Raw genomic sequence first — 16,766 nt, 5'->3', positions numbered from 1 at the left:
AGCTAGCATGAGTGTGTACATGAGCAGGGAAAACACCTCCCCCCACCACCATCCCCGTTACTAGCGTAAACATAGCCTGCGAGAACTTTCATTTTGAAAGCCTTGCTCTTCAACACAAGCTCCAAAGACTCAAGCTTTTGATTTGTTTCAATATCCAGTGTTTGTCGAAGATGACAGCTGTTACATTTACAGGTGTCCCATTGGGACATGCTTGAAAGTTGAGGGGTATACCTCATACTGGCAGGGAAGGGGGTGCACAATAGGCAGAGTAACTCTACTAAATCCTAACTTAGTGCCTTAGCTACAATACCATTCTTCTCTCTTTATCTTAAACTTAATTTAAAGAGCGTGAAGAGCATTGACATCCTCAGTTGAAAGTGCAAAGCTAGATTTAGTGTTTTTGAGTGGGCTTGTAAAACAGTTTTTCAGGTTTCCCTGCCGTTGGAAATGAGACAGTCTCCTCTATCTAGTGTGGTGACTCCACTGTACATAGGACCAACCATAGGATTTGGGGGAAGGTCAGTGAGAAGATTAACTGTAATTGTTACAAAGATACAATACTTAACTGATTAGCTCTTTGTGATCTCCTCCTTCATCCCCCTTCACCCTTCCCCTGTCCTTGTGCAGGAGAAATGGAACCCAACTGTGTCTTATGGTGGTCCAGCATAGTGCTGTGGTTTAAGGGCAACTGTGACTGTGTTCCCCATCAAGGACCAGCAAGGGCACCTACTTTCAGGCTTCCAGCTCCCCAGCCTTGTCACCTCTCTTGGGTGGAGACATGCATCTCTCTCCCTCCTAATTGGAATATTTCCAGGTGGCACAGTTCCCAGCCTGCACTGAATCCCCCAGCAATAAAGCAGGCCTTCAAACCCCATCAAAGGGTTTTCTGTGGTCAAAGGTTCATAACAGCTGTTAGCTCAGAACAAGCACCTCCATGAATCTGAGAATCACTCTTTTATCCTTTTATTGTTTATTAACGATCTGTTCTTATGTAACTGATGATCAGCAGATAAAAGGTCCCCTCCTTTGGGTGAAGCTTCAAAAGGTCAAGTCTGGAAGTGGGAGATATGCATTCCCTTCCCCAGGTATCTTCTAGGAAATGCACTTAACTTTAAAAGCTTTTTTTTTTTTACTGCTAACTATAAAAGTAAAAATTTTTAACTTAAAGGGTACTTTAAAATACTTTTTAAATTGTTTGTGTCCCCTTTTATTGCTTTCTGATGTATAAGGAAGGCTTGGAAGCTTTTTTTTTTAGGGCGGGGGGGACTGTTTGCTTTTTATAGTAGTTAAATTTATTCACCTACATTTGGGTTATTGCTGATTATGCACTGTGTGTGAGAGAAAAAAATGTGCATTTCCCCTTTAATTAGCTGACCCTAGGCTTAAGTACACTGCCTTGTTAATTAAATTGGCTTGCTGAGTGAGACCTGAGACCACAGCTACTGCCTAGAAACTCCCTCCGTCGTGTGTCCCCCCTGCTCTATGAAAGATGCAGTAAGTGGGGTGCAGGAGCAGGGGGAAGGGGGAAACACCTCCCCCGTACAGCAAGCAGGAGTCTCTGGAAGCAGCTCCAAGGCAGAGGGCAGTAGCCGCACATGGCAGTGGGGGGAGGAACAGCTGCTGCACAGGGAACTTAGGGGAGTGGGGAGCTAATGGGGGGGGGCTGCTGGTCCACCCTGGTTCCAACCACTCACCAGCTAGCTGCAACGGGCTGCTCTTCCTGTGAGCACTGGGACAAAACAGTAATGTGGTAAAGGACTGAATTAACTTATCTTTAGTTCCTGTTCACATATCAGTATGGCAGGATGGTGTAGAGAATCTTGCAATTGTGCAGTCTATGTTGCTTTTACTTTGTGGCTAAATAAAATAAAGTGGAGCTACATCCCTAGTGCTGTCACTTCAGACGTTTGGATCTTTATAAACTACTTTTGAGTAATCCGTTTCAGTAGTCTTCCTTTCCAGGGGAAGAATTGTTGCTTCAGAAATAACTACCAGTTTCTTTGGGAGATGTGCAAGCCTGATGGTGAAGAACTTGGACTCATTCAATAGGAAATTGTTATTTAGCCATAAGATGATATGTTCATTGGTGCTGAGATAGGAAAAAACTGTGAGCAGGTGTGAAGATTTTTTGTAATGATCTTGGAAGTGGGGGAAGTAGGTTGCAGAACTTGAAGGAAAGTACTTGTTTTGAGTCCATTTTTGTCATTGGTCTGAGATGACAAATTCTGTATGGGAGACTACTAGATTAATGTACCTGTCTTCAGATTAAATTATATGACTCCAGATTGCATGAAAATGTGAGAGGACCTAAAATATTGTAGAAGGAGCGGCTACATGGGAGACCTTACAGCGGTGCAGCTGCAGTGGAACAGCTGTGCTGTTGTAAAGTCCATAGTGTAGACATAGCCTAAATATGGCTTCAGTTAATGGAAAAAATCCAATTACTTTGATTGCAGAGTTGCAGTCATTATTAATGTTACTAAATGATTCTTCTAGTATCTAATTGTGTTCCTTATTTTGTATTCCTTAAACACTTTGGTACAATGTGGTAATTGTTGTAGTTGTATCACAATGGAAAATCATTTAAATTGAATGTAGGCTTTGTCTACACATGAAAGTAAATCCAGAATAAATTAAGTATTCCTGATTAACACCTAGTCTGGATGTGTTTATTACAGAATAAATAAGAATAAAAGCATCCAGACGTAGCTATTCCAAGAATGACTCCCTTTGCAGACAAATCTTTATTTTGGGCAGCTTTCAGATTATGGTCTTGTTTTTTTTTTGTCATGAGATTCTTGCATAGTAAAATATTCATTTAATGTCCTTTTATACTAATGAAAAGTTTAACTGATGAAGGATAACATTTTCAAAGGTGACTTCTCCTTCCTAGTTAGGGTTCATCAATTTTGCTTTCCAGATCCAGATCCAAAGCTGAGGATGGGGGATTTTACCCATATGGGTTCCCTTCTGTTGAAGGACATGGTAGTATCCTCTTCTTTCCTTTCTCTGCTGGCTAGGATCCTCTGGAAAAACAAAGACCTTGTCAAAGTAATTTTTGTTCTATCTTGGCCATTCAACTCCTTTTTCTCTTGAAGATGTCAATGTGTATTTTACCTTGTTTCCTATTAACTTTCTTGGTGAAAAGCTGTGATCCCTAAGCATTTTAGCACCTATCAACCCTTAACCGGGGGCGGGGCTACTCAGGACTCAAGGAGACCAGGGCTTTAAAAAGCCTGCTTCTAAGCGACCAGAGGAGCTCGCGACCAGGAGAGGCAAACAGGGGAGTCTGGCGAGGGAGTTTACGGGGGGAGGGGTGAGTAGGGGCTAGAACTCAACGTTCTTTAAACTTAAAAGTCAGAAACACCCCCTTGATATAAACAAAACAACAAAGGAACCAGCTGGAGTAAAAAGAAAATGCAGGGAGAAGTCCAGCAACGGAGTGGGGGCTACCCAGTTTATTGCACCCAATGCAGCATGTACCTGCCCTATGGGCAGTGGCATATGTCTGTGCATTCGGTGCAAGGAGCTCCTGTACTCAGAGACCATGTACAGGCTTTGGAGACCAGAGAGGCTGAACTGGAAGAGCTGAGGGAGACAGAGGTACATAGATGAGACTTTCTGGGACACAGTAGAATGGTCCCACCACCGGTCTAACAGCCTCTGTGCTGTTGAGGAGGATGAAAGTCCCAGGGAAGGAGAGCATCTAACTGGAGCAGAGGGAAACAATCCTATAGTTGGGACCCTCCTCCCAGATGATGATATGGTATCCTCTTGCCCGATGATACCTTTCGGGGAAGGGAACGCCAGCATTTAGAAAAAGACGGGTATTCGTAATGGGTGATTCAATCATTAGAAACATAGATAGCTGGTTTGCGATGACCGGGAGAACCTCATGGTGACTTGCCTGCCTGGTGCGAAGGTTGCGGATCTCTCGAGACATCTAGATAGACTTATGTGTAGTGCAGGGGAGGAGCTGGTGGTCATGGTACAGGTAGGTACCAATGACATAGGGAAGGATAGAAGAGAGGTCATGGAGGCTAAATTTAGGCTGGTAGGTAAGAGATTGAAGTCCAGGACCTCCATGGTAGCATTCTCTGAGATGCTCTCAGTTCCATGTGCAGGGCCAGTTAGACAAGCAGAACTGCAGAGTTGCAATGAAGGATGAGACGATGGTGTAGGGAGGAGGGGTTTAGATTTATTAGGAACTGGGGAAACTTTTGGAAAGGGGGAGCCTATACAGGAAGGATGGGCTCCACCTAAACCAAAATGGAATAATGTAATAACTGGCACTTAACGTAAAAAAGGTCGTAGAGCAGTTTTTAAACTAAGGGCTGGGGGAAATCCGACAGGTGCAGAGGAGCACGTGGTTCGGACATCCCCTTAGGGGAGGATCTATTAATAGAGAATCTCTAAAAAAAGAAAAGGAGTACTTGTGGCACCTTAGAGACTAACAAATTTATTTGAGCATAAGCTTTCGTGAGCTACAGTTCACTTCATCGGATGCATTCGGTGGAAAAACATCATCCGATGAAGTGAGCTGTAGCTCACGAAAGCTTATGCTCAAATAAATTTGTTAGTCTCTAAGGTGCCACAAGTACTCCTTTTCTGTTTTGTGAATACAGACTAACATGGCTGCTACTCTGAAACCTAGAGAATCTGTATGTCCTAGTGAGGACGAGAGGATGGAAAATGATAAAATACAGGCAGGGTCTGATCAGAAACAGTCAAATAAAAAAGAATTCCATTCAATTATATCGTGTAATGGCAGACAGTTAAAAGGAGACAAGTTTTTAAAGTGCTTATAGACCAATGCTAGAAGTCTAAATAATAAAATGGGTGAACTAGAGTGCCTTGTATTAAATGAGGATATTGATATAATAGGCATCATAGAAACTTGGTGTAATGAGGATAATCAAAGGGATACCGTAATACCAGGGTACATAATATATCTGAATGACAGAACAGGTTGTGTTGGTGGAGGAGTGGCATTATAGATAGCATAGAATCAAATGAAGTAAAAATCGTAAATGAATCAAATTATACCATAGAAATTCCATGCTCTAATAATAATAATAATCATAAATAATAGTGGGGGATTTCAGCTATTCCCATATTAACTGGGTACATGTCACCTTAGTACGGGATGCAGAGATAAAGTTTCTTGACACCTTAAATGACTGCTTCTTGGAGCAGCTGGTCCTGGAACCCACCAGAGGAGAGACAATTCTTGATTTAATCTCAGTGGAGCGCTAGATGTGGGCCAAGAGGTGAATATAGCTGGACCACTTGGTAATAGTGACCATAATATAATTAAATTTAATATCCCTGTGGCTGGAAAAACACTACAGCGGTCCAACACTGTAGTATTTAATTTCAGAAAGGGGAACTACTCAAAAATCATAGAATATTAGAATTGGAAGGGACCTTAGGAGGTCATCTAGTCCAGCTAGCTTAAAGTCTAGTCTAGTCTAGCTTAAAGCAGGGCCAATCCCCAATTTTTGCCCCAGATCCATAAATGGCCCCCTCAAGAATTGAGCTCACAACCCTGGGTTTAGTAGGCCAATGCTCAGACCACTGAGCTATCCCTCCCTACAAGATGAGAAGGTTAGTTAAACAGAAATTAAGGGGTACATTGCCAAAAGTGAAATCTCTGCTAGCTAAGTGGAAGCTTTTTAAAGATACCATAATAGAGGCTCAACTTAAATGTATACCCCAAATTAACAATCATAAGAAGAAAATAAAAAAAAAAAAAGCCACCGTGGCTAAACAACAAAGTAAAACAAGCAGTGAGAGGCATCCTTTAAAAAGCGGAAGTTAAATCCTAGTGAGGAAAATAGAAAGGAGCATAAACATTGGCAAATGAAGTGTAAAAATACAGTTAGGAAGGCCAAAAAAGAAATTTTTAGGAACAGTTAGCCAAAGACTCAAAAAGTAATAGCAATTTTTTTTTTAAAGTACATCAGAAGCAGGAAGCCTGCTAAAAAAAACTAGTGGGGCCACTGGACGATTGAGGCGCTAAAGGAGCACTCAAGGACAATAAGGCCATTGCGGAGAAACTAAATGAATTCTTTGCATAGGTCTTCATGGCTGAGGATGTGAGGGCGAGTCCTGAGCCATTCTTTTTAGGTGACAGATCTGAGGAACTGTCCCAGATTGAGGTATCATTAGAGGAGGCGTTGGAACAAATTGATAAATTTAAACAGCAGTAAGTCCACAAGACCAGATGGTATTCACCCAAGAGTTCTGAAGGAACTCAAATGTGAAATTGCAGAACTACTAACTGTAGTCTGTAACCTGTCATTTAAATTAGCTTCTGTACCAGATGACTGGAGGATAGCTAATGTGATGCTGGGACCTTATTGACATGAACTGTGACCTTATAGATCATTGTTGCAACCAAAGTCCTATAGTTGCACCAAACCTTGTACAAAGGAGGTCCAGTAAGGTGTCTATGGAAAGGTTATGATTTGCTGCTTACGATTATGCTATCTGTATGTGTCTATCATTTTTGTAGTTGAAGTTATGAATGTTGGCTATGTACTTGTATCTCAATGTGTTTTGATTCTAAGTAGCTTCAGTGAAGCATTTGGTCAGTTTCTTGGGAAAGGACTATTATCAGTAAGTGCCCAATCAAAAAACACTTAACTGACAATGAACTTAGGGAGATGCCAATCCACATGTGAGCTTTCCTGGGAATGTTCAAACCAGGGGTAGGCAACCTATGGCATGATTGCCGAAGGCGGCACGTGAGCTGATTTTCAGTGGCATTCACACTGCCCTAGTCCTGACCACCGGTCCGGGAGGCTCTGCATTTTAATTTAATTGAAGCTTCTTAAACATTTAAAAAAACTTGTTTACTTTACATACAACAATAGTTTAGTTATATGTTATAGACTTGTAGAAAGAGACCATCTAAAAAATGTTAAAATGTAATACTGGCACGCAAAACCTTAAATTAGAGTGAATAAATGAAGACTTGGCACACCACTTCTGAAAGGTTGCCGACTCCTGGTTCAAACTAACATGTAAACAATGGCGTCGGCCTGTGAAGAACTGAGTCATGCATGGACATGTGACTCCAAACTTCATCTTGTTGCTGTGATTTTGCACAGGAGAACCAAGGGGTTTCCGCCCACAAGAGAGAGAATATAAAAGGCCCTGGAAACCCCTCAATTTTTTTCTTCAATCCTGCTTCTTGCCTCTGGAGGAACTTTGCTGCAAACTGAAGCTCTGAACAAAGGACTGAATGATTCATCCCAGCTGTGGATGGACTCCAGAGACTTCATTTGAACCTGCAGTTTATTCCATCACTGCTACAAGCCTGAACCAAGAACTTTGCCATTACTGTATGTAATTGATTCCATTTAACCAATCTTAGCTCTCATCTATATTTATTTCTTTTCTAAATAAACCTTTAGATTTTAGATTCTAAAGGATTGGCAACAGCATGATTTGTGTGTAAGATCTTACTTGTACATTGGTCTTGGGACTGGGAGAACCTTTTTTCTTTTACTGGGGTATTGACTTCATAACCATTCATCCCCATAACGAGTGGCACCGGTGGTGATACTGGGAAACTGGAGTGTCTAAAGGAATTGCTTGTATGACTTACGGTTAGCTAGTGGGGTAAAACCGAAGTCTTCTCTGTTTGGCTGGTTTGGCGTGCCTTAGTGGTGGACAACCACCAGCCTCTCACCAAATTCCCTCACCAAATTCTCTTACGCAAAGTAAGCTGCCACGGGATAAGAGGGAAGTGCTCTTGTAGATTGGTAACTGGTTAAAAGATAGGAAACAAAGGGTAGGTATAAATGGTCAGCTCTCAGAATGGAGAGAGGTAAATAGTGGTGTCCCACAGGGGTCTGTTCTGGGACCAGTCCTATTCAACATATTCACAAATGATCTGGAAAAAGGGTAAACAGGTGGCAAAATTTGCAGATGATACAAAACTACTCAAGATAGTTAAGTCCCAGGCAGACTGCGAAGAGCGACAAAAGGATCTCACAAAACTGGGTGACTGGACAACAAAATGGCAAATGAAATTCAATGTTGATAAATGCAAAGTAATGCACATTGGAAAGCATAATCCCAACTATACATAAAAAGTGATGGGGTCTAAATTAGCTGTTACCACTCAAGAAAGAGATCTTGGAGTCCTTGTGGATATTTCTCTGAAAACATCCACTCAATGTGCAGCGGCAGTCAAAAAAGCAAACAGAATGCTGGGAATAATTAAGAAAGTGATAAATAATAGGACAGAAAATATCATATGGTACTTCCACATCTTGAATACTGTGTGCAGATGTGGTTGCCCATCTCAAAAAAGATATACTGGAATTGGAAAAGGTTCAGAAAAGGGCAACAAAAATTATTAGGGTTATGGAACGGCTTCCGTATGAGGAAAGATTAATAAGACTGGGACTTTTCAGCTTAAAAAGAGTGTGTTTGACCTGAACCCCTTCCACCTCCACTTCCCCTGTCTGGGTCCTCATTCCTTCCCCCCCACAAACCTTCCTTTTTATTTCTGATAGAGTCCAGGCTTCAGGAAGTTGAGCTGCTGCCTCTGATATGTAGAGTTAGCAGCATAGTACTGCAAAGAGAGTCCTCTAGAGGACCGCCTACATCTGTTTTTCTATGAACTGGGTTTTTCCGGGGTGTTCCGGTTTGTGCCAAATCAATAGGCTTGTGCTCACTGATGCATAAAACATAACCTGAAAATTTGAAGTTGATGGCATGCAGCTTTCCAAAATTATTGTTACTGATAGAGGAATGCAGTTGCACTGATGTTAGACCTTCCTTTGCTTGGTTGGTGATTTATCTAGTTTGACCTCTTGCACTGTCGTCTTGCCAAGAGGATTGCATAACACAAGCCATAGAATCTCAGCCAGTAATACACTTGTTCTTTTGTGACCTGCAATACTGCATGCTGACTAGTGTCCAGTGAGAGTATATAGTCTGTATTAGAATAGTCGCTTAATAGTATCTGCCATAGTTAGTGTTACAAAGTTTCAATTAGAACATTGCTTTCACATGTTCTGAATTAGGGTTGGAATTTTCTACTAGTGGTTGCTAAAATGAACGTTAGGATAAAGAGTTTGAGCAAATCCTTTTAGCCATTTTAGTTCTAGAAATGTAAAAAACGCTAACCCCTAATTTTTTCATTTAAAAAGAAAAGACATTTATTTCATAAAACTAAATTGGCTGAACTTTGAAATTTGGCATGTGAATAGTGTTCCTCTTAAGCTACTTGTACAACCAGCTTTGGCAAAAGTTGGCTGAATGATGGAAGTGATTTTTTTTTTTCATTTATTTGCTACCCATTGAACATGTTTTGCACCTTTTTACATGCCACATTGTACATTGAATCTGCCTTATGTATTGTGCTCAGATTCTTAGTTGGACAGCCAGCGTGAGAAAGATTGTAAATGTTATACAGAAACTCCTCGGAAAGTTCTTCCAAATAAATTATACTAACACATTATCAGAAACTGAAGAAAATCATATGGATGAAATTGCAGAATTCATTATTTTAGAGCCTCTCTGTAACATTTTTCTGTATCTTAAAATATCCTGTAGATTATAAATTTCATTTAAAGGTGGACACCTCTGTACAACTCTTTAGTACTTCCTAGTCCACTGAAGATATCTTATAATGCATTGTTATGTGACATCATAGATGTTGTAGCTTACAATAAGACTTCTGATATTTTGTGATGTTGCCAGGAAGCACCATGAAGATCTCTGGGAATAACCTAGATTAAAAACAAAGCAACAAAAGATAGTTTAGATTATCTTGCAGCCTGCTTTTTAGGAGAATTTAGTGGGTGTTTCTGTAAACTTAGCTATTCAGAAAAGTTGTTTTCAAACAAATAATAGCAACCCTTCTACCCTGCTCATCTCAATGAGATGGGAAATTAAATGTCTAATTGGGATAATTTAAATTCTAAAATTAAGTTAACTACATTATATTTTTTGCATTTCCTAACTTTAATGTCCTATAGCAGCTTTAACTTGAAGGCATCCCTTTAACTTCCTGTCTTGTACTTGAATGTTGCAAGATTAGTCATCTTTCTGTGACACGTGGGTACAATGGGTAAAATAAGGACAGCATGGCGGCATCAGCTCTAGATAATTTGTTCTTTTATATTGTTAGGAGTCTAGTACAGTGGCTCTCAAACTTTAGCAACCCAAGGACCCCCATTTGGATTTAAAAATTTTTGCGGATGCCCAAGCCGGCTTCTGATTTTCCCTGGGGGTACTGAACACCCACTCATTCCCAGACCCTCCCCCCAAAACCCCCTGCCCCATCTCTTCTCTGCCTCTTTCTGCTCCCTCCCCTGAGTGCGCCCCATCCCCGCTCCTTCCCCTCCCTCCCAGCACCTTCTGCACACCATGGAACAGGTGTTCCGCAGCATGCAGGAAGCACTGGGAGGGCAGGGGAGGAGTTGATCAGTGAGGTCGGAGGCCCTGGACATGACTTGCGGACCCCCTGGATTACCCTTACGGACCCTTAGGGGTCCATGGACCCCGGCTGGAGAACCTCTGCTTTAGTATACTCCTGGGGGAATTCTGCACCAAAAAACTAAAAATTCTGCACACAATATTTTAAAATTCTGCAAAATTCTGTATATTTTATTAGTCAGAGCCCAGCAGGAGGGCCAGACACCTGCATTCCCTTCCCGTCCCCCCCCCCCCGAGTCAAGCTGTGTGGCAGTCCCCCAGCCCAAATACCCACACTCACTACCCCCACCACATCCAGAGCCTAGCTGCAGGGCCCTCCCAGCCCAGACACTTGTATCCTCTCATCCTCCAGAGCCCAGCTGCAGAACCCCCCCACCCAGACACTCACATGCACACGCTATCCCCCAGAGTTCAGCTGTGGCCCTCCCCCAGCCCAGACACTCGCATCCCCTACCCCCCAGAGCCCAGCTGTGGAGCCCACCCCACCCCAGACACCTTCACCCCCTAACCCCCAGAGCCAGGGATCCAGAGGGAGAAACAGCCTGATGCTGTATCCTGGCCTTGTGTGGAGTTTCCTGCATGCTGCCTCCTTCTTTCAGAGCGTGCTGAAAACTGCAGCTGCCGGGAACCCACCAGCTCCTCCTCTCCCTCCCATGGCAGTGTCTTTTATCTGCTGGGTTCAGCGGCCCCAAGTGGTGGCCAGCAGCTCTGTAGCCCATTCTTGTGGGAATTCTGTGGGGAAAACGAAATTCTGCATGCACAACATTAATTACTGCACAAATTCTGCATGGACAGTGGCTCAGAATTCCCCCCGGAGTACTAGTAGCATGGAAGCTTGGACAATTAAGAATGAAGACTAATTGCTGTAGTTTATTGCTCTGTCTTAGAATGAGCTCCTGGCTTGGGATATGGGGAAGTATATGTAGCCTTAGTAACGCCCTCATGATAAAATGGAGAATTTTGAATTCAGAGACACCATACTTTCTGGTTTGTGTATAGCCCTGTGGTTTCTAATGTGGGTGTTAAGTTACACATTGTTACTGATTGTGAACTGAATACTTGCTTGTTGCTTATTCTTCTTTTCAAACTACCTAGCCTTTATTTATTTCTGCTGAGGTTCTATGTATTTGTTTTTCAGATGAGACCCTTTTTGCTCTTCCTGCTGCATCTGAGCCTCTGATGCACTCCTCTGCAGGCAAGTTCTTTCTGCTAGCCTTTTGTCTTAGAATACATTCTGCACTTTGACTGTCACCTCATTAACTCCTTCCAACTAGTTTGCATTTACCAAAATGGGTCCAAGAATAGCATTTATCTTCCAAATTCTAAGCTTGCAGTTTATCTGCTCAAGATTCAAATATGCATTTGTTTCCATAGATGGCAGATAGTGCCTGTTATAAACAAGCTACTGCTCTGTGGATTCTTGGACTCTTGATACAGGAAATCATGTGATACAATTAACAGGTTAAAATTTTAAAGCATAGTTGCTCTCACTGACTAGCAAAAGCTTTAATCAGTAATAACTTTCTGCAGTATTTTATGTGTAAGTGAACTCCATGGTATAGCATTTACTCAGTGGCCGTTCTTCTAATATGCTATCCATTTAATCTTTTTTTTTTTTTTGTAAAAGAGAAAATAAGACCGATTCCCCTCCAACCTCCCCGCCAACACACACACCTGGTTAGAGTTGCCTAACATTCTTGTTGGTGATACTTGGATTGGATACTGTTCTTCTTTGATTTTTTGATCTTAACTAATCCTTGCACTGCATAAAGTTGCTGCTTCTCTAACCTTTTGCATACTTCCCTGCTTGCTAAAAGACATGAAATAGAATAAAATTATATTCTAACCCATACTTTATTTTAATGGCTAGTAATATTTATGATAGTTTTAGAGGAATATTTTAATAACTAATATTATTTTGAACTTGTCATACAGTTTGCATTAACTTTAAGAACACTTGCATTCTCTAACTTTCCTTTCTGTCCATGGTCACAGAAAAAGTTATGGACTTGCAGGAGAAGTCAGGTAGCACTATGTCGTCTGGCCAAGAGGATTTCACTGCAGTCCTGCTTGACACTGCTGCTTCTCTTCCTTCCCTCTCTCCTCTCTCAGCCGATCCCTTTAAAGAGCACACAACCTTTGATATGCTATCAGATGGATTACCTGCAAGAGGCATTTACAACAAAAATGAAAGTGAGGCTTATAAAGAAATTGCAAGGAATCCATTTCTTATAGAGAAAAATTCCAGAGATGTTCCAGAGATGGAATATTCAGAAATGGAATTCCCATTTGCTAAAGCAGAAGCAGCCATTATATCACAGACTATAGAAGAAAAGCTGCTAGAGAACAGTAAAGAAAGGTTTAACCTAGAAAAAAACCCTGCACATCAGCAACATACATCTCCAGAAGTTCCCGTTGATTTATTTGGAAAGCATGATGAAGAGGCATCTTCTGAGAAAGTGAAATATGATAGCAATGATCATGGTGAAAAAGTGGTTTTTGAAGAAAACACTCCTATAAGGGAAGAATATGTAGACTTCAAACCATTTGAGCCAATATGGGAGGTAAAAGATACTTGCCATGGAGTTAGCAGTTTGAAAGTGGTTGTTGGAAGTCAGCAAGATAGCAAATTAGAAAGCAGTTTAGGTGAGAAATATGATGCAGATAAATTTCAGATACTAACAGTACAAAAAGATCTTGAAAACAAAAGTGAAAGCAGTAATGAAGATCTTTCCTTCCCAAGCACCCCAGAAGCTATAAAAGAATCTTCACAAGCTTATATTACTTGTGCTAAATTTGAATCTGCTCTAACAGTTGAGGACAATATGGCTAAAACTCTATCTCCATTAGAGGAGGATATGTCAGAAAATAAAACGGATGAGAAAAAAATAGCAGAAATGAAAGCCCAGATTGGCACAGAACAGAATGATACCAGTACTGAAGTAGTAGCCAGGCAGAGCCAGGAAGCTGACTATGCTAAAACGGATAGTTTATCAGAGAAGTCTGCTGATACTGCAGCAAATATGTCTGAAGGTCTTACTCCAGATTTAGTACAAGAAGCATATGAAAGTGAAATGCATGATGCAACATGTACAAAACTTGCTTTTGAAACAAAGATAGATTTAGTCCAAACATCTGAGTCATCACAAGAGCCTTTGAAACCTGTGATACAGCTCTGTCCCTCATTTGAAGGAGCTGAAGCTGCCCCATCACCTGTCTTGCCCGATATTGTTATGGAAGCCCCATTAAATACTGGAGCTGCTGGTGCAGATGCTACTGCTGGGCAGCTTGAAGCCTCCCCATCAGAAGCTTTTACTCCTTTCATTGATTATGAGAATGTAAAACAAGAGTCTGGGAAATCTCCACCATACGAAGAGGCAGTGAATGTATTACTAACACAGGCACAAGAAACAAAGGAGGAAGCTGTATTAAAAGAACCTGGTCATAAGAGTAGTGCAGTTGCTGAAGAAATAGAGACTCCTTATATATCTATTGCTTGTGACTTAATTAAAGAAACAAAGGTCTCCAGTGAATCTGCTTCTCCAGCCTTTATAGATTATTCAGAGACACTAATAACAAAATGTGTTTCACAGCCCGAACATATTGAGTCCTTTGAAAAGATGTCACCCCAGTCTGATAAAACTACCTTGTTTGGTGGTCAGCCAACACCTGAGCTTTCTCAGAAAGAACCAGTAGTTGCGTCCCTCACAGTGGAAGATAAATCAGTTGAAAATACTGACAAGATTGTAACAGATGATGATGGTAAGGATGGAGTTACAGATTTGCTACATTCTACTGGCAAACCCTATTTGGAGTCTTTCCAACCTGAATTGGAATCTTCCATAACTACTACTACTTTGCCCTCTGAGTCAGCTTTTATAAAAATAGCCAAGAAGGAAAAAATTCCTCTTCAAATGGAGGAGTTGAGTACTGTGGCCGATTCAGATGATATGTCTGTTTTTAAGGAACCAAAAATAGTTCTCTTACCCACAGGGTCATCTCCAGTCCCACTGACCGAAGAATTTATGACATTAGTCAGTCCTAAAACTGCTCCTAAATTCGTGACAAAAAACACTAACAAAGAAATATCGCACAAAGATGAAAGTAAACAGATTACTAATGTGCTGAAAGCTGAGACAAGTCACTTACCTTGTCCAGAACTACCCCATGATCTGTCTTTAAAGAATGTGCAAGTGAAAGCTGAAGAAAATATTCATGCCTTGGAAAAGTCCTCGGAGGCTTTGGTCAGAGAAGTGCCTGAAGGATCCAAGGTGGTGTTACTGCCTACTGACGTTTCACGTTTGTCCACTGAGAAAGAGGTAGTCAGTATAGGAAAACCTGAAACTCTTGAGAAAGAAGCTGAGAGAGAAGTTGCTTCTGTTAAAGACAAGAAAAAATCTTCTGCTATATTTACAGCAAAGATGAGTAAATCCTCAGGTAATCTTCATACACTGTCTTGCACTTCACTAATCAACATGTTTCTTTAGCTAAACTTAAGCATTAATGACGTCTCTCTTTTTTTAAAATGGATCACTATTTGTACATTTCATTGTCTAACATATTTCTGGTGCCCACGGCTTAAAGAGAACTGTATTAACATTTTCCCCATCCTGACTGCACCATTATTTTTTTGTGTTCAGTCTTGCCTACCAGCCACTCGGGGTGGATTTCCCTTCCCCAGTCTTCTCCTCTCCTCTTTTTACTGATGGTCTGTTGATACAGAGCTTTACCCTGAGCTAAGAGAACAGCTTACTGCTTACTTCAAAATTCTTTGGTGCTCCTCAATAAATGGGACACCAAAAGCCCTGGAAACCAGCTTTTATTGCTCGAAGCCATGTATGTTATCTCCATGTTGCTAGCCACAAGTTTTAAGACCAAATTATTCCTCAAAGGCATGTTGCCATAGTAACTGGGGTGGTGAGTCTCTTAATTTACATTGTATAAGTATATCTCAAATGTTTTATTCACCTACAGAATTTAATTATAAATCAGATGTTAAAATTTTCTGGGTAGTTTTTCATGTACAACTCATAGCCATCAAAGGCACACTGTTATAGCCTAAGCAATAACTTATGTATTGCTTTCCATTGTTGTAATCAATGGGCCGATATGTACATCGGATATCTTAATATTCACATTATTGAAAATGCTGAGCAGTAAGAAGTCCAGTATTCTGTGAACATTAAAATCACTTTGTACACATTGTACACAGTTATATTAGAGATGCCCATTTCTTATTTTTAAAATGAGATCTTAGTGAGTTGTACTCTAGCATAGTATTTCCTTACATTCACATTGATTTAAAGTAGAAGAAAGGTAGAGGGTAGGACTCTCAGCATTTCATGTCTTATAATTACTGCTCCAAATATGCCTCATTCAAATCCAGCTTGGTTATGGGATAAAATAAAACGGTGTTTGCCTTTTTGGTGCAGAACGCTATGCTCCTTCTTGAAAAATTGTTGTGAATTGTACATAAGCCTGTGATTTACTGGAAATCTGCTTTTGGCACAAGTTTAGTATAAATGTGGATACTTTGGAATCGGCAATCATTTCAGTGTATGTATCCCTATTAATCTGAATTCTGTGAATTCTTGTTTTACTACATGCATGATGTGCAGTTTAATTTTTATGCTTTGTGTTGGTGTTCCATGTTACCTGCATGCAGCAGACTTAAAATTCCATAAGGGTTCTGTTTTTTGTGTGTGTGTGTGTGTGTGTGTGTGTGTGTGTGTGTGTGTGTGTACTGGTACCATTACCTTATTTATCCAGTGCCTACTTCAAGAGCTTACAATTTAAAATTACACAACATTCTAAAATTAAATGCAGACTTTTTCCTTCCTAAAAGTTGCTGCTATTTCTCTAAAATAAACAGAAAGATCTTTTCTTTTCCTTTCTGGATCCTAGTGCCACTTAGTATAGCCGTATTTATATTATTACAAAGTATTCCTTTGCTGTTTTATGAAGACTTCACATCCAACACCTGTAGACCTCTCTGGGCATTTTTCTTGAAACTAGTTTCTCGTCATTTGAACTCAGGGAAGCTATCCTCTGTTTTAAAAAAAAGTTATTTTGAACAAGAACCTTTTAAAGCACATTGCTAATAGATTCCTAGACTTTAACGCCAGACGGGACCATCATGACCATCTAGTCTGACCTCTTGCACATTACAGGCCACAGAACCTCACCCACGCTCTCCTGTAATAGACCGATAACTAAGGCTACATTTTAATCACGAGTACTTTTAGTAAAAGTCATGGACAGGTCACGGGCAGTAAACAAAAATTCGCAGCCCGTGACTTGTCCAT

The 16,766-nt window shown here is 40.8% G+C and overlaps 1 protein-coding gene across 3 annotated transcripts in view; it reads left to right on the top strand.

The window, feature by feature from the left end:
• The window catches only part of RTN4 (reticulon 4), a 73,525-nt gene that overhangs the window by 11,219 nt on the left and 45,540 nt on the right, over positions 1 to 16,766 (top strand). Inside the window, exons 2-3 of one of the 3 annotated variants that reach the window (XM_038394778.2) lie at positions 11,600 to 11,656; positions 12,457 to 14,898. The exons of 1 other annotated variant lie outside the window; for it this stretch is intronic. In XM_038394778.2, coding sequence (XP_038250706.1) covers positions 11,600 to 11,656; positions 12,457 to 14,898 — 2,499 coding nt within the window. The remainder of the gene's footprint in view (positions 1 to 11,599; positions 11,657 to 12,456; positions 14,899 to 16,766) is intronic. One more of the 3 variants, XM_038394779.2, reaches the window with a different exon arrangement.

Source organism: Dermochelys coriacea, chromosome 3, assembly GCF_009764565.3.
Source record: "Dermochelys coriacea isolate rDerCor1 chromosome 3, rDerCor1.pri.v4, whole genome shotgun sequence".
NCBI classification, from domain to species: Eukaryota; Metazoa; Chordata; order Testudines; family Dermochelyidae; genus Dermochelys; species Dermochelys coriacea.
This window is presented reverse-complemented; position numbering and strand designations above follow the sequence as displayed.